Source organism: Plodia interpunctella, chromosome 17 (assembly GCF_027563975.2).
Source record: "Plodia interpunctella isolate USDA-ARS_2022_Savannah chromosome 17, ilPloInte3.2, whole genome shotgun sequence".
Taxonomy (NCBI): Eukaryota; Metazoa; Arthropoda; class Insecta; order Lepidoptera; family Pyralidae; genus Plodia; species Plodia interpunctella.
In genome coordinates, this window is record NC_071310.1 from 2,189,169 (window position 1) to 2,208,593 (window position 19,425).

The 19,425-nt window shown below is 36.4% G+C and overlaps 1 protein-coding gene across 1 annotated transcript; it reads right to left on the reverse strand.

Moving 5' to 3' along the window:
- Positions 1-442: 442 nt before the first annotated feature.
- LOC128677282 (uncharacterized) lies at positions 443-18,941 on the reverse strand. Its single transcript, XM_053758003.2, has 8 exons — positions 18,644-18,941; positions 17,258-17,548; positions 15,367-15,576; positions 7,351-15,256; positions 6,736-6,859; positions 4,051-4,229; positions 2,102-2,218; positions 443-1,329 (listed from the first exon to the last, which is right to left on the reverse strand). Exons 1-8 carry the CDS (start codon positions 18,815-18,817, stop codon positions 1,184-1,186), a joined length of 9,147 nt encoding a protein of 3,048 aa, XP_053613978.1. The 5' UTR covers positions 18,818-18,941; the 3' UTR covers positions 443-1,183.
- Positions 18,942-19,425: the final 484 nt, after the last annotated feature.

The following is a 19,425-nucleotide window of genomic DNA, read 5'->3' on the forward strand; positions in this document are numbered from 1 at the left end:
TAATTTAATTTGGCCAGCATATTTTTGTGTGAAATAATTACACACAATAAAACATATAAATAAATAAATAAATAAATAAATATAAATAAATATATAAATATATTGGGACAAATCACACAGATTGAGCTAGTCCCAAAGTAAGTTCGAGACTTGTGTTATGGGATACTAACTCAACGATACTGTATTTTATAATAAATACATATATAAATAAACATCCAAGACCCGGGCCAATCAGAAAAAGATCATTTTCCATCATGACCCGACCGGGGATCGAACCCGGGACCTCTCGGTTCAGTGGCAAGAACCTTACCACTGCGCCACCGAGGTTGTCAAAACAGAAAAATTAGTACAGAAATTACAAAAAAAAAGACTGGCAACGGAGGAGACTGGAAATTAATCTCTCACAAGCGCTAGCATAAATCAAAATGTTTAAAAATGAAAACATTTTTGAGTATAAATATAAAATATACCTAATCGAATTTAAGTGGAAGATCAGATCATTATTTATAAAACCCTGCTTTAGAAAAAGATCTAGCTGTTACAGGCACAGTTTAATGATTCATACCGTTGTCCATTAGCTTTAATATTAACCCCACAGCCGCCAGTGGTTAGACTTATAGCACCCTATATATGTGAGCTCCCGACGTTTCATACAAATTTTAAAATGAATTAGTATGGAACGTCGGGAGCTCATCCACAAATTCCACGCGTATAGGTGTTCAATAAACGATTGTATGAACCAAGAAGTTCTGTCTACTTACTACAAGTATGAAGCTACGTTATGGATGTTTGTTGCAAATAAGAGCCAGACCCTATTGCTACAAATTGCAGCGCCGTTGTTTCCATAGGTTGATGCTGACGTGCGTCGAATCTCCATACAATTTCGTTCTGTTCACCGATAATATTTAGCCGGAATTTCAAATTAATTTCGTTATGACATTTTATTTACGTATTTCGTGACATTCAATTTTAATTTATCATTACCAGAAGATAACTAGAGGTAAAATTTGTTACAGCTTCCTATAATAATCATCGGAAGGTAACAAGAATCTTTTATTTGTATATTATTTATCTGTAGCAGCGTTGCATGTCGTTCTTCATAGTTTGTGGGACCTGTAAACGATGGATACAATAGAATATGTACGATTCGCGTCCGCACCTGTCTCCGCTCGCCACAAGCTGCCTACACCACAGCGCTGCTGGCCATCTGGTTGACGCCGCAGGTGCCGTCGCCGCGGTACACGCGGTAATATCCTTGCTCCCCCCACGACTTGCCCCACGAGTTCTTGATCGTCCAGTACGGGAGGTGCTTGTTGAATAGCGGGTAATCTGTTATGAATATAACATTGTTTTATTATTAGTACAAGCTTTTATTTAGTTTCACCTGTCCCGCTGTCTGTCTGTCTGTAATAAAATCTTGCAAGTTTACTTCCAGTTGACCCACAGAGTTGAATTTACTGACGACAATAAAAGTTTTAACTTGTGTTTACCTATGTTCACAAAATAAATTAATTTGACTAGATTTAACTGCTTAATAAAAATTAAAACAAGGCAAGGGCGTAATTTATTTCAATTATGTAGAAATTAAGCAGCGTTGGCGCGTCTCTTTTGAGTTGGAAATACTACTAATAGCATTCCCAAAAGGGGCTTGTTGTACATTTCTAATGGTGAAAGATTTTTTGAAATCGGCTCAGTAGTTTCGAAGATTACCCGCTTCAAACAAACTCACAAACTCTTTATAATAAAAGTATAAATAAATAAATAATAATAAATAAATATATTAGGACAAATCACACAGATTGAGCTAGCCCCAAAGTAAGTTCGAGACTTGTGTTATGGGATGCTAACTCAACGATACTATATTTTATAACAAATACATGTATAAATAAACATCCAAGACCCGGGCCAATCAGAAAAAGATCATTTTCCATCATGACCCGACCGGGGATCGAACCCGGGACCTCTGGGTTCAGAGGCAAGCATTTTACCACTTCGCCACCGAGGTCGTCAAGTATAGATGAAATATACTCAAATACATTTATTCAAACCCTGAAAATTTCCTTCCTCTTATAATTCTTCACATTTAGATATGTGATCTTACCTTTGACGCCGTATCCCACGATGAGCACCCCGTGGTCCAGGTTCTTGGGGTTGCAGAGCATCTTCCAAGGGTGCGACACACCGCCCATGTAGAACTGCATTGCGTTCGCGTTTATACCTGACAACAAACAAACAAACATACAACATTGGAAGACTATTGTGTGCGATCGAAATAGATGGTTTTGCATTTTCTAATCCTTACATATAAAACAAAGTCCTCTGTTTGCGATAAACTCAAAAACTGCTGCACGGATTTTCACGCGGTTTTCACCAATTGATATAGTGATTCCTGAAGAAGGTTGAGGGGTATAATTTATTATGATTTTACCCGCGCGTAGCCGGGACGGGGCGCTAGTTATATGTATACTATTTACTTCATCTTAGTACTTCTACACTTCCATATATCCGTATCTTAACATATATTTAAACTAGCGGCCTATCCCGGCTTCGCTCGGGTAAAACCGTAATCTATATACTATTTATAAAGAGGTAAGTGTTTGTGAGTTTGTGACTTTGTATGTTTGAGGAGGGTAATCTTCAAAACTACCGAACCGATTTCAAAAATTCTTTCAACATTAGAAAGGTACATTAGTTATGATTGCTATAGGCGATATTTTATCTCAAAATGCCCACGGGAGCGAAGCCCCCGACAACATCTAGTATATTATAAACCTAAATCGTCTGGAATCACACTATTTATTAGAAAAACCTGCATCAAAAAACTAGCTAAGTTACTGCAGTTTTAAGCATAAGGATATATGTTTAATTATAATTTTCTTCGTGGGTTTCAATCAATCAATATTTATTTGCTAGAATAGGGTATATTCCTCATCTATACATATAATACTGTAAGTGGACTATGTCTGTCCATAGAAGATATTAAAGAAAAATATTCATGGGTGTCTTTATAGGACTATTCTTGACTGACTGTATGTTTGTTCGCGCATCACGCAAAAACTGCTTGACAGTTGTATAGCGGATAGTCGAACTAAAAATCTGGTATAGGTGTCATCGCGATACGTTGCTTAGAACCCGAGATATTGACAATAATAAGTTATGAACGACACGAAATAAACGCGGGTGTAGCCGCGGGCAGCTAGTGTCAAATAAGATTTGTGCTAAGTATTACTATACTACTATTATTAGTGCATGAGCACCAATGATTGACATCGACAACTATGTAAACATTCTTCACAAATTAATGTTTATTTGTCAAGACAACAATGTATACAATTTTGTTGATTAACTTCGAGTTCCAAACATGGCTGTTTGATAAACGAAGTATTTAAAACGCGCAACAAACAACCAGTGACTAATTTGACGTTTTACGAAGGCGTATAAAGTCATTATACATTATATTTATATATTATATTAGACGTTGAAAATAATAGGAATGATACAGATTTATTTGAACTTATTTACTAAACCAACCTTATTGGAAAAATGTTTTAAAATGGGTGTAAGATTTGCAACATATGCTACGATAGGGGAAACAGAAAGAGATGCACATTTTTAATAGAAAAGGAAGGCCGTCCTGCTTCTCTTTCTTTTGTATACTTGCATCCCTTTCTGTTGCTCCTAAAACAGGAAAGTTATTCTTTCAATAGTTTGAAGCGATGTTGTAATAAAAATAGGCATCCTTCTTTTAAACCACGCAACGGATTTTTATGCACTTTATTCACGGTTAACTTATTTCCAAAAGTTTATAGACCTCGTGCGAAGCCAGGCCGCGGGTAGTTAGTGAAATCAAAATCAAAATCAAATCATTTATTCAGAAATTAGGCCTTCACAGGCACTTTTTCACGTCATAATCTAAATTAAATGATGTTTACCAAAGCTACAAACTACTAGCATTTCGGAACGACCACTGCTGAGAAGAAATGCCGAAAGAAACTCATTCAAACAGTGTTGGTCCCTATAATAATAATTGTGAATAATACTAATAATTACCGATAGAGATAGGTCCGTTCTTGACCAGCCACTTGGCCATGTCGGTCTCGTTGCTGGTGATGTTGACGGCACCCGATATGAACACCCTGGCCTTGGTCTTATTGAAGGAGCACTTGTCGTCCGAGCCCTCGTATGGGTAGTCGTTCTCCAGTTCTAGACCCCCGAGCTGCTCTATGGCTCTGAAAATTTAAAAAACATTCTCGTGTATTTCTTTATTTGTCTTTGATATATGATTACGAATAAGTAAAAATAATGACATCGAAAACTATTAGATTAAACTTCCACAAGGTCTGCGTGCGTATACCTCATTTGTAGCCATCCCTTTCTGGCAAACTGTTAGTGTCATAGGTAAGAAAAAAATAGCTACAAATTTTACAAGTTTATGTACGGTATTAAAAATTGGGTGGCATTTAGATAACTGATATATACGTACATAGCCTATGTTACTTCTGCATATATAGTATATCTCAGTGCCAATTTTCATAAAAATCGGCACAATAGTTTTCTAATTTATTCGTACAAACATTTTGTATTAAAAATTGTTCTTTTTTACAATGTTATTATAGATTTTTTACAGTCGACGGGTCGAGGAAACGCGTACTACTTATTCTTTGAAATGCCATCAACGTGAGAAAAATAAATAACAACGCACCACTGTCTAGCTTGATTATGGAGCACAATAATTATTGAATACACGTCATCTGCACAAGGAAAACCCCAATGACTAATTGTGTACAAAATTTGTCTCTTACGACATACACTTTAGCACGACCGACTTTGTCACACTAATGTGACACACAAGACTTTTTCACAATCACACGTCATAGACCAATTATAGTAAAAGAGCAATACAGATACACTCGTAGTATCACGTCTTTTTCCCTTACGGGGTAGGTGAGATGAGTTACTCGAACGCGACGTTTAGTTTTAGCTTATTGGTTCAATTAGCCTAAGTTGGTTTATTTAGCTACTTAACTGTAAATAAACACAACAATAAATTATCATTTTAATTAATCAGTTTCATTAATTAAATGATTAATTGTTTGTTCTCATTGAAGTATATTAGGAATGCATTTTTACTCTGAAAAATATGATGTCACAACACATCACTGTCATACAAGCTTTATATATTTTTGTTCATAATTTTAAAAATATAATCTAAGTATTAATATAATGACAACATGTTTTTATGTGTTACCTTTTTACCCTTCGAAAATAAACTTGAAGGAGTCAAAACTTTATATGAGAATGGGAAACTAAGATGGAGATTTTATCCATGGGCGTAGCCGCCGGTAACAGCTAGTCTATACTTTATATTATAAATGTGATAAAGTGATTGTGTGCAGGAGAGTGACATCGGCTACTCTTTGTCCCAGGCGTAGCCGCGAGCAAAAGTATGTTACATGAACTAAAGATACTAAAGGTCAAGGCAGAGATTACGCTTGTCAAGCATCGTCACGCGTGGTCTGTACCCAGATTGGGTTTGAAAGGGGGATTTATTGTTCTTATAGCACTCTTTTTTTACCGTGTGTGTGCGTTGCTAATTCTTTATTTATGTCGCCTAAACACATTTTCTCACTTCTCTATTTTGGAATGTTATCTCTACACTGTCACCTCGATAATCGTTAGTAGTACATATAAAAAAGAATATGTTTTCTTTCAGTCATGTAAACCATGTCGGTCATTTTAACCCCCGAAGCAAAAAGAGTATAAAACCCATAAGTTTGATCGGTAAGTGTGTCTGTCTGTTTGTGTACGTGGCACCATAGCTCATCAACGGGTGAACCGATTTAGTTGCGTTTTTTTTTATTTGACAGCTAATTTTCATGCGTTGGTTCTTAGATATGTTTGATCAAAATCGGTTCAGCCGTTCAAAAGTTTTAGCAAAATGAATAACTGAAAGTCGGGGGTTTTTTGCAGCTGTGATCCGTATTGATGCCACCAGCTCTTAAAGCACCGCAAAGCTGCGGAGACACCAACTTCACTCAACCTCGGACATAATATTCGTCTACCCACCTCTCGCCCATTACAATGCCTGACAAGGTGCATATGACTATGATATTATAAATAGAATTAAGTCACATACAGTACGAACTAATCTACAGCGAGAGGCTCCGCTGACGCGCGCCTTGCGCACATATATGCATAGACGTATATCATTAATGTCTTATAGGTTGTAAGGTTTTTTCTGTAAGCTACACTATCGAATTGGGTTAGCCTGATATTTATAGATATTTATCGATTATGCATGCACTCATCAAAAACTGCTTTACTCGGTAATATATATATATTACACATATGTATGGCACCGAAAATTTATAACAAAATTCCATATCAATAAAAAAGCTTAAACTTAAATCTATTTAAAAATCACTTCACGTCTTTATTAACTGATAAATGTTATTATACTTTAAATGATTTCTTTAATTTAGATATAATTTAGAGCTAGTATCATTTCTTTTGTTATTTGTAGTGGATAGCATGCTCCTCTTTATTTATATTTGCATACATGTAGGTTTAATTCAATATAACATCAATTTGTATATTTGTAACTCATGTTTTGGGCAAATAAATATTTTCTTTTATTTCCTGTGTAAGTGGTAAATAAAAATTAATAAATAAATAATAAATAAAAAAGCATGTAATGCATTGAAAATAAATAACGCTACAAGAAAGGCTACCAACCTATAAGCGTTGTCGGGCAGGCCTCCGTTGCAGCCGTCGTCCAACTTGTCGCAGTCCACCAGCTCTTGTTCAGACAGAGAAACCAGCTCCCCTTGACTCAATTTCCACTGGCCTTCGATGTTCCCTGTACATAGGTACTTAGATTACTCACAAGATTTGCAATATGTGGTCGTCCAAATCAAAAGGGACCTTATGGCGCCCGGCACTTACGCCATTATTGTCGTTGTTTTGTATTCGAACAACGGCAATAAGGTCCCTTTTGATTTGGACCACCACATATGATTAATAACATACTAGCGGTGTGTCCCGGCTTCACTCGGGTAAAACCATAATAAATTATATAAATAAACCTACCTTAGATATTAGAAATTTGGTGACACTGTACAAAAATCCGTCCGGTTTATCGCGTTCATACACACATATATCCTCACAAACTTTATACTACATATTACATTTTTGGGCGAAATTGTCTCAGAATGGAAGGACCACGGTAGACCGTGGACCGTGGACCGCGGATCCAATCGAGAATTGTATTTTTTAGCTATGTGCACCTTACACAAGTGTGTAACCTTGTACCAATGTATAATAAATACAATAATTGAAAACATTACATACCTGTGACACTGAAGGCCCAGCAGCTGCCACACGAGCCCTGGTCCTTGACCTCGGTGACCGCGCCGCGCTCCCGCCAGTCGAACGACGACGGAACACTGCGCAACTTCGGTATCTTGGCCTGGCTCCATGGTATGTTATTCTCATTCTTCTTACTCGGCTTCAAACCCAAATACTTGGCGCTAAACTCCTCATAAGTCAAGTCCGCAAACCTGGTCACCCCGTACTTCGCCGTTCCCATCTCCTTCACGTTAAACTCGTGCATCTTCTTCACATTCGCCCTGAAAATGTTATATCTCTTCTCCATCTCTTTCTCGTTGTCCATGTAATCCGGCTTGTACGTCTGCAGGAACTCGAAGAACAGATGCTGCGCCTGCACATCTTCATATATAGACTTATACTCTTCGTTCTGATAGTCACACGTGACCCGGAACAACGCAGAGTGCTGTATCCACGGACGGATCCACACATTAACTCTACAGAACTTATTCAACTCAATAGGTTCCATTTCACAGTTCTCCGTGTCACTTAATGCTGAACAGTTCGTCAGTCCAACCTCCATTTTCAACCTGTAATGCTCGCCGGCCACCGACTGCTTTTCTAAAGAGAAAATTCTCGCCACTTTCTGTTTGCGCGGATTAGGATACTTTGCCTCTATGTGCCTGAGTGCTTCTTCGGCTAATAAAGTAGCAGATTGCGCATTAATGAATCCGACGTGCGCTTCCAATGGAGTCTCGTCGTCCGTACAGTTAACTTTAATATCCCTTCCGTTATCATTCCAAAGTGTTTCATATATTACAGCGTTACACTGTCTCCTCGGTAGATGTTCCAATAGTTCGCAACTTGCCGAATCATCAACCCATTCATATTTCACACAACTCGTGTAAGCGACTTCGAAATCGATGTGAATTTCTCGTCTCGATGCTAGCTTAATAGAATAGTTGTTAATCTCGAGAATCGTTTGTTTATACCGATGCAGAGATTCAAGTTCCAACTGTTGCAGCGCTAGTTCGGCTAGTGTACGAATTTCTTTGTCGGCTGAAGTAGAGTTTCCTTCCATTGAAATAAATCTTTTTGTCCGAGCTAGTTCTGGTTTAAAACACTGAACGTCGATTTTCCTAATGCTTTTACTATGCGGCGTCTTGTATATGTAAGAATTGCAAGTTTTTGCAGTTATAAGATCATCTACTTTGCAGACTTCCCCGCGGTATCTGGTAATATCCACATCTTTTGTGCAGTTGGTTGTGGCTAACATAAAATTTATTTTAATGGGCACTCTTGAATCCAGACTAGGAATCACGAAAGGAGCTCCTATGTTGATCATCTTGTGAGCAACGTCTGGATCATTTTCGATATATTTTATTGACGCTCTTAATAAAAGAGGTATTGACAAACCAGTTATATCTTCAAATTCATCATCATAATTACAAGTAACAGTCACATGTTTTACAATAAGTTCATCATCGGGCGAAGGATACAATCTTGCATAGCACAACCTATGATTTACTGCAGGCAGTTCATCACAACTGCTCAAGTCTTCGCGTTCATTTTTCAAACAGTAAGTTTCCGTCATTTCTACGTACATTCGTACTAAAATATTTCGCATGTGCATTGAAGAGTCAATGGCAAGGATAGATATTAGTTTGAACATATTGTTAGACCAATTTTTTGAATTAACATTTTGAACTACGAGATCTGCATAATAGTACTTCAATTCTTCTTCAATGTCATTTTCATCTAAACCGGAATATCTCTTACTTCTCGTAACACTGTTGCGTTTATTAAGAGCTTTATCCTTTTTCTGCTTACATAATACACTCATAACGTCTTTTGTAGAATATCTTCCTGGTCTCTCCCATATTTCTGCTTGACAATGTAACCTGATCATCATTTCGGAACATTCTTGATTGAAACAATTATTTGATAATGCAGCAAAATCTATATTTGTAGTGATTCCAGCAGCGACTTGCTCGGTGACATGGTATATTTTATCGACTTTATATCCGTATTTAGAATCCGATATCTTCCTGTATTTTTTTAACGCCAACTGTGCCATCTTTATATATTCTGGTTTATTGGCATCTCTTTTTTCAATTAAGCCACGATTAAATTTATTCATTGCCTGCGTATGGTTTTTAATTTTATCTTCATCATCAAGTAAATCTTCATTGTAACAAGAAACATCAATTTTTTTTTGTTTTAACCAGGGTCGACTCCATATTTTAGAAAAGCAGAATAAGTATTTATTTTTATTTGCTTTATTACATAATTTATTTTTTATATCAGAAACATGACAGTATGTTCGTTTTGCGGTAAAATTGATTCTGTACATGGTTCCCGCTACCACCTGGGCAGTGACTTTCGTTACCTCTAGAACTACGTGTTCACTTTGACTTTCCTGTAATCGTTGATATTTCTCTAAAGATTCTTTAGCTAATGCTAAAAACTGGGGATTATCCGGATCTTGTTCTACAAGACCACCTTTATGTTTATTTATATTAAGAGCTCTTTTCTCGCGCGTCATCATATCACATGAAACATTTATTTCGTTTTTCTGAAGCCAAGTTTCTGCCCAAATTTCTGCGTAACACTTAATTAAATCTTTTGCGTTTGTATCCACATCTGGTGTTATTGTGAAATTAAGTTTTGTCATAAGTCCTGATACCACTTGAACAATAACCTTGTCCACGGTTACCACTCTGTGGGCTTGCGTTACTCCAGAAGTCTTCATGTATTTGTGCAAAGATTCCTCTGCTAGAAGTTTGTACTTCGGATCACTAGCGTTTTCTTCAATAGCTCCTCCAAAAATATGTCGCTTCGTTCTTGATTTTTGATCTTTTATTTCGCAATTTACTGTTATCTCCTTCTTTTTAAGCCACGCCTGTTCAAACACTTCAGAATGACACTTTATCACATCTCCTTCGCCGACCGGTTTTATTGTAAAATCAAGCCTGGTCATAGATCCTGCCACTACCTGATAAATCACTTTGTCAACGCTGATTACTTTATGTGCCTGAGTCATTCCAGATGAAGTCAGGTATTTCTGCATAGATTCTTCAGCCAATGTTTTGTATTTTGGATCATTAGGATCTCCTTCATCGACTCCTCCAGGCAATGACCGTTTAGCCCTAGATTGCTGATCTTTTATTTCGCAGTTGACTGTTATCTCCTTCAAATCAAGCCACGGCCTTTCCCAAACTTCAGAATGACACTTTATCACATCTCCTTCGCCGACCGGTTTTATTGTAAAATCAAGCCTGGTCATAGATCCTGCCACTACCTGATAAGTCACTTTGTCAACGCTGATGACTTTATGAGCCTGAGTCATTCCAGATGAAGTCAGGTATTTCTGCATAGATTCTTCAGCCAATGTTTTGTATTTTGGATCATTAGGATCTCGTTCATCGACTCCTCCAGGCAATGACCGTTTAGCCCTAGATTGCTGATCTTTTATTTCGCAGTTGACTGTTATCTCCTTCAAATCAAGCCACGGCCTTTCCCAAACTTCAGAATGACACTTTATCACATCTCCTTCGCCGACCGGTTTTATTGTAAAATCAAGCCTGGTCATAGATCCTGCCACTACCTGATAAGTCACTTTGTCAACGCTGATGACTTTATGAGCCTGAGTCATTCCAGATGAAGTCAGGTATTTCTGCATAGATTCTTCAGCCAATGTTTTGTATTTTGGATCATTAGGATCTCGTTCATCGACTCCTCCAGGCAATGACCGTTTAGCCCTAGATTCCTGATCTTTTATTTCGCAGTTGACTGTTATCTCCTTCAAATCAAGCCACGGCCTTTCCCAAACTTCAGAATGACACTTTATCACATCTCCTTCGCCGACCGGTTTTATTGTAAAATCAAGCCTGGTCATAGATCCTGCCACTACCTGATAAGTCACTTTGTCAACGCTGATGACTTTATGAGCCTGAGTCATTCCAGATGAAGTCAGGTATTTCTGCATAGATTCTTCAGCCAATGTTTTGTATTTTGGATCATTAGGATCTCGTTCATCGACTCCTCCAGGCAATGACCGTTTAGCCCTAGATTGCTGATCTTTTATTTCGCAGTTGACTGTTATCTCCTTCAAATCAAGCCACGGCCTTTCCCAAACTTCAGAATGACACTTTATCACATCTCCTTCGCCGACCGGTTTTATTGTAAAATCAAGCCTGGTCATAAATCCTGCCACTACCTGATAAGTCACTTTGTCAACGCTGATGACTTTATGAGCCTGAGTAATTCCAGATGAAGTCAGGTATTTCTGCATAGATTCTTCAGCTAATACTTTGTATTTTGGATCATGAGAGTCTTGTTCATCAATTCCGCCCGGCAATGATCTTTGATTCCTTAATTTTTGGTCTTTAATTTCACAGTTGACGTTTATCTCTTTCAAATCAAGCCACGGCCTTTCCCAAACTTCAGAATGACACTTTATCACATCTCCTTCGCCGACCGGTTTTATTGTAAAATCAAGCCGGGTCATAGATCCTTCCACTACCTGATAAGTCACTTTGTCAACGCTGATGACTTTATGAGCCTGAGTCATTCCAGATGAAGTCAGGTATTTCTGCATAGATTCTTCAGCTAATACTTTGTATTTTGGATCATGAGAGTCTTGTTCATCAATTCCGCCCGGCAATGATCTTTGATTCCTTAATTTTTGGTCTTTAATTTCACAGTTGACGTTTATCTCTTTCAAATCAAGCCACGGCCTTTCCCAAACTTCAGAATGACACTTTATCACATCTCCTTCGCCGACCGGTTTTATTGTAAAATCAAGCCGGGTCATAGATCCTTCCACTACCTGATAAGTCACTTTGTCAACGCTGATGACTTTATGAGCCTGAGTCATTCCAGATGAAGTCAGGTATTTCTGCATAGATTCTTCAGCCAATGTTTTGTATTTTGGATCATTAGGATCTCGTTCATCGACTCCTCCAGGCAATGACCGTTTAGCCCTAGATTGCTGATCTTTTATTTCGCAGTTGACTGTTATCTCCTTCAAATCAAGCCACGGCCTTTCCCAAACTTCAGAATGACACTTTATCACATCTCCTTCGCCGACCGGTTTTATTGTAAAATCAATCCTGGTCATAGATCCTGCCACTACCTGATAAGTCACTTTGTCAACGCTGATGACTTTATGAGCCTGAGTCATTCCAGATGAAGTCAGGTATTTCTGCATAGATTCTTCAGCCAATGTTTTGTATTTTGGATCATTAGGATCTCGTTCATCGACTCCTCCAGGCAATGACCGTTTAGCCCTAGATTGCTGATCTTTTATTTCGCAGTTGACTGTTATCTCTTTTTTTTTAAGCCACGCCTGTTCAAACACTTCAGAATGACACTTAATGAGATCTCCTTCGCTGATTGGTTTTATAGTAAAATCTAGCACAGTTTTTGATCCTGCAACTACCTGACATGTCACTTTGTCAACGCTGATGACTTTATGAGCTTGACTCATTCCTACTGAAGTCAAATATTTTTGCATAGATTCCTCTGCCAAATCCTTATACTTCGGGTCATTAGGATCTTTTTCAATGGCTCCACCAAGCACTTGCCGGTTTGTCCTAGATTTATGATCTTTCGTTCCGCAGTTTACTGTAATTTCCTTTTTATGAAGCCAACTCTGCTCCCACACTTTAGCATGACACTTTGTTGAATCACCTTTTTCTAAATTACTAATTGTAAAATCGAGTCTAGTTAAAGATCCCGACACGACTTGAAGACTTACTTTGTCCACACTGACAACTTTATGTTCTTCTTTCACTCCGGACAACATTAAGTAATGATGCATAGATTTCTCGGCTAAGGTTCTATACTCTGGGCTACTGGGATCTTTTTCAATTCGTCCTCCAGATTTTCCGTCTCTATCCAATTTCTCATCATTAAATTCACAGTCAACAGCAATATCTGTATCAAAAACATCTGGCCCGATATGAGAATGACATTGTACGAAATCGGGGTAAATTTTATCACCTGTATTACCAAGTTTTCTAATAGTAAAATCTAACTTGGCAGTTCCTTCATCAACCCCAACTTTAACTGCGTCCACACTAACCACTTCATAAGCTTGTCGAATTCCATTTTCTTGTAGATATTTTTCTAATGCTTCCTTTGCCATTTCAATATCATACTCATCGTCATCAGGGCGATATTTTTTTATGTGGGGTGTGGAAGTTGAATCCAGATCATTTGTAGCATTATAGTTATCATTACAATTTACTTTCATTTCTCTACCATCTACTAACCAAGGTTTGTCCCACACTTTAACCGTACAATACCTCAATGTTTCATTCAGTAAAAGACTACAATTGTCAATGACGACGTCAGCGCCATTTTCGCAATTCGTATAACCGACTAAAAAATCTATAGAAGTCAAAAGACCAGCGATAAGCTGGGTCGACACAGATTTAATTCCTAAAATTTTTTGCCTGTTAATTCTATTTGATTGCGTTTCTAAATAGGATAAAGCTTGGTTTGTTATTTCAATAACTCTTTTATCATTCGTGTGATTCGATGTTATATTTTTTTTCGTACTTGAAAAAGTTTGATCTATTTGTGTTTCTATGCAATTTTGAGTTACTTTCGACGCCTTGAGCCAATCCCTTTGGAAAATTTCAATATCACAAAGCTTAGATCCAAGGTCTTCTAATTCAACGCAATTATTTCTTTCTTTCAAAGGTATATCTTTGCTACAATTCGAAAATACTAGAATAGCAGATACTTTCGTGAGTATTCCTGATCCTCTTTGAGTACTAGCTGAAATAATTTTAGATACTTTCATTGCGTTCGTGTTTGAAGATTCCGATTCCATTTGTTTAAGCGCAATATTCATCAAATGTTGAAGTACCTTATCGTCGACTGAAATTGGTACAGCAGTATTTAAAGTAGTCTTTTTGCCTGAATCATAATTACAAAACGCATTTAATACCTCCGGATCATCAGTATTAGTTCCATCTATTACACCATTACAAATTTGATTCGTTTGTTCTTTATTTGAATCTTTTTGTAGTTTTACAACACGAGCTTGTATATAAATAAAATGATGATCATTATCAAATTCCTCTTCAGCAGCAATTACTTCTTGTAATTGCACTTTTTCTTTTCCAAAATACACTTCATTTAAATAATCCACCATACAGGAAGCAACGTAATAAATGAATTTTGCGTTCTTTATACTTTCTTTAACTTTCTTATATTTCTTCAACAATGTCATTACTTCTATATCGTTTGAGTAGCTTCTTCTATTTCTTGAAGCTTTTCTCTTTTCCCTAGTGGTATAGCCAGCAAAATTGAAAAAATTTATGAGGTCGTCAATGGTTTTCTTTTTTTCTTCTGATAAAGTATTTACAGCTTCGTCGCGAGTTTCGGTATTTGAGGTTTCAGAGTATTGTTTCACAGACTCCACTTCAGGATTGTATTTACTTACATCAGAGTGATCAGAAGATTCAGTTACGGATATAACTGACTCGGGCGATGTCTGAAACTTGTTGTAAGGTATGATTTGTTCTTCTAATTCTTTTATCTGTTGTTCAGTAAGAACATCTTGATTTTGTTGTGACTGAAGGTCTTTATTGTATATGGCTTTTAGGATATCATCAGCTGAACCAGTATTGGCAATTTTGTCGTAATCGGGCGTAGGTTCCATTGAATCATCGGTTTTACCATCATCGTGAGTTCCTTCTGATACAACTTCTCCATTATCTCCAAAGAGCCACGTATCAGTGCAATTATTAGATACTATAGCCCTGTACTTTGCTCCATTAGGTAATTTAATCCATGGCTTTTCAAGAATAGAAACTTTACAAGGTTTGGTGAATGTGCACAATGTGTCCTCTGAGGATGTGCAATTGTTAAAATCAACTAGCATAGTGAGTATATACCGAACACCGTTGACAATCTGAAATAATAATGGGTATTATACTCTCTCTACGTAATGTGCTGGATATTATACTATTCGGACATTAATGTTATATTTTATGGGAAGGTAATTTTTGTTGAAATAAATACCTGAACTTGTCTTTCGACCTCGACGACTTTGTTAAGGCTATGTTTTACATTAGGCTCGTGTCTATCGAGCTGCTTGACGCCGACGGCGGCCAGGTCGACCACGCCGGGCGCTTCGGGATCTACGTGAGACCCGCATCCGATACAAGCCGCGCTATGTCGGCGGATAGGCTCCTCGCGCGGTATAGCTACAAACTGTTCGCCTGACGTGGCCTATAATATAAACGTATTTTATAAAAAAAATTAACGAAGACAGAAATAGTATAATATACTATTTCTGTCTTCGTTAAATTCTAAGTAGGTACCAGTTCGAGAGAGTAAATAATAAAAAATGTCTTTCTCATGGAGAAATTGCTCATCATCATATTAAATCTATGTTCTTTCTCTGTCCAGTCAAATCAATAAAGCTATCTCTGAACAATATATACTTAAATAGTATAAATTTATTTTTATAGCAATATCAGTTTTCTTGACTTGATTAATGAATATTGTCTCTGTACAATATAAAAGCACGAGTGAAATCAATTCAATGCAAACGCAATACTATGTTTCTAGTGAATAAATATTTCATTTCATTGATCAAAGCCACAAGTTCACGCAATCGTTTATGAATAAATTTATTCCGCCATTATTTACAGGATTAGCTAGTCTATATTATTGGAGTTTTTTTTTTTACAAGTTTATTTGTGTCCCACTGCTGGGCAGGGCTTCTCCTTTCTGTTTCCATAACGGTCGATTTATCAAAAAATTAATTATTAATCAGATCCTGCATCATTGACGATCTACAAACAAAATATAATGATGGCATGGATGGCATGTGATCTTTACAGACTGAACAAAGAGTACTTAAAGATAAACAAGGAGCAGCTTAAAATGATCAATCTTAAGAACAGTCTTAGTAGGTCAGTTTATGGGAATTCGTTTAAAAATACAAGACTATGTGTCGTTACATTGTAATATAAACAAACAATAACAAATGGATGTTATTCATACCACAGGACAAACAACATTGACCTACAAAACTTTATCTTTTACATGACATATCGAAAGAAATAAAAGGCTTAGTGTGGCTTAATGATAAGAAAAAGCGGTGTTAGGGTATGGCGGCGCTGGAAGCATAGGGCGCCGCGGGCATACACAGACTAGTCAGTCAGACTGAAGTGAATGCTGATTGTTTTTGGGCTGGTTCGCCTTAAAAGTATTAGGGGGCGTCGTTAAAACCGGCACTGTTTGTTTTGTATGCCACTTAGGCATTTGTTTCAATTCGTCTATCTGGTAAGTATTATTATTTAACGGCGTCATGCTCAATACACAGAGCATATGCCATGCTCTCATGACCTTTTTAATCTCTATTCATGAGTTTGTATTCCTGAGTTTGTCCATTTTGATTGCAAATACTCTTATTTTGAAAATAATAAAAAGATTTAATATTTCTGTACATGTTTAACAAAAATTACATTTCCGTACATGTTTTAAAAATTAATTATTTGAGTGATTTTGACATCTATCTAGCCTGATGAAAAGCAAAGGGGATCGATCAAAGCTACAGCCTCAACCAGACATGGGTTCATACAAGCCAGTTTATTTCCAAAAGTCCAGCACAAACTATTTGCGAAGAAATTTAGAAATTACGGGTGTAAATGCATATTACAGTATTCATTAAAATTGTGACACAATCAAATCACTGTATCTCTAATACATATACCCATAAAAATCTACCTATATGAAGCCATACCTTCTTAAATCCAATAATCTGTCCTGCTACATATGTAGTAAATTACAACCCATACTAGATTTGAGCGGGAAACCATTGTAGAATTGTGAATAATTTCACATTTCATAATAATAAACATTTAATTTATAACTCCTACCCTCCTATCTTAAATGCACTTACCTCAGTATTAGGGCGTATTTCATTGTCAAGTTCTACTGGCTTATGATCAACCCGAGGTGCGGCCACATCTTCAGATGCTGCCTGCAAGTCACTCGGGTCTGAAGCTGGAGGAGTACCCTCCGATTCAATCTCGGACGAGACTGTCTCCTTAGGGGGATAATTCTCGCAATGAAATACATCATCCTGTACTAACACCTTATTTTCTTGGAGCTTCAATGTGCAAGTGCATCTTGAATACTTCTGAGAATCTTTCTCCTTCAGTTTTGCTTCGATTTTGTAGTGATTTTCCCCCTAAAACAAAATCATTGTTAATGCATGCATGTAAAATTTCAAGAAGAAAAAATTTAAAGTGTAACAAATTAAATTATAGCTTTAATAAGTCAATATATGGTCTGTGGTGAATATGAATGTAATAATATGGTTTAAAAAATTGTATCTTAACTTGTAATACTAATATAATAAAAAAAATTAATGGCAATAGCAAAATAATAAGGATTTGAAAAAGAAAAATCTGTATGTCTGTTTGTTAATTATCTATTAACTAATCTCAGGAACTACTGTGTGAAATTTGATGAAACTTTTTTATTGTCTATTAAGCCTGGGCAACATATGTATATGGTAAAATTCATTTTGAAACCTGGAAAACCTGGTACAACGTCATAATATTTAACAGCAAAATTTTCTCTTTACATATAAAAATTGAAGATTACAATATATCATGACAAAAAAAAAAAACACTAACTGTACACACTCAATCAATTCTAATCTAAGATTAATCAATCAAATGAATATGTCAAATGTGCAAACTTAACAAAATAATTTACATTATAATGGTTTATTTGTTGATTTACATTCAGCTTCTACTTTTTCTTCATTCATATGTTCCTAATAGAGATTTTTGGAAAAAGGAAGGGGAGGACTTTGCCCAGTATTGGGACAAAGGACTTGCGAAATAAAACATCCTATATTCTCTGAATGTGAGTAGGAATAGAAATCTTAAAAAATCAACATTCCATAGTTTTGGTTGGACACTAATTTATGTAATTTTTTATTAAGAATTTCAAAAGTTGTATCTATGTAAGTTTTACTTAGATAAAACTTACTACTATTAGGACGATGTAAAAGTATAATGATGCTTATTTTTCATTTGCCCTTGTAGGTATATTAGTCTGTAGGTATCTATAATTTATTGTTAGCTTTGCAGCATGCATTTAATGAAAAATACATTTAAAGATAAACCAGATAATTTTACTATATTGTTATGACCATAATTGGAAAGTAGATAAATAAGTTATCAATTTGGAATATAATTACTTATAATAAACTTGAGGATCCCACCTTGATAACCTTTGACTGAAACCATTTATACAAAAGCTGACCACTTACCGCATCTTGGGTACTAAGCAAGATTCCATCTTCGTATTCGTATTGATGATTCGGCAAGTTATTCAAAAACTCAATAAAACTATTCAAAAGCCTATCCTTTTCCTCTAAACTTATTTCTGTTTTACAATACGATAAAATGCACAAAAATGAAAACAAAAAATAAAAACGACACATGATTATTCCTACACAACCATCACTGTGGAAATTCAAGACGAAACTAAAGAAATTGTATATAATTGTTCAAAATGATTTATCACAACAGCCAATAGAATCTGCGCACAAATGTTTTGTTCAATGCGACAGATTATTTGTTTGTTTATGTCATTATGTCAAGCAAGCCCTGCACTACACAGCATGAACCTCTATTATATGTGTAATAGAGGCGATTTCAAAGATTTTGTGAAGATTGAGATTTGCTAAAGACTGTACCTACAAATACTATTTTAATGTCAAAGTCAGTCAGTGACACATTGAAAAACGAATGACAATGACAGGTGAATTTCACGAGCGTTTTGAACTCCGCCGCGGGCTCTCTTTAGTGTTTATTAAATTGTAGCATATACAGTCCTATTATATAAATAAGTAAGGTGGTAGAATGTTAATTTCATAAATGTTTAATTTAAAAAATTACATTAAATTATTTAACCCTTTACAAAGAAATTTCCGCACGCCTGGTCGATGTCTCTGGGGACCCAAGGGCTGGTGACTATTTTGGCCAACGTTTGAGTTTGGCCATACAAAGAGGAAATGTCGCCAGCCTTCTGGGAACTGTACCGCATGAC

Excerpts from the sequence above, each read along its gene's own strand:
- LOC128677282 (XM_053758003.2), bottom strand. The coding sequence starts at position 18,817 with ATGTGTCGTTTTTATTTTTTGTTTTCATTTTTGTGCATTTTATCGTAT. Across the intron at positions 17,549-18,643 it reads TGCTTAGTACCCAAGATGCG|GGGGAAAATCACTACAAAAT; the intron begins GTAAGTGGTCAG and ends ATTTTGTTTTAG. Across the intron at positions 4,230-6,735 it reads CTGCCCGACAACGCTTATAG|AGCCATAGAGCAGCTCGGGG; the intron begins GTTGGTAGCCTT and ends TTAAATTTTCAG.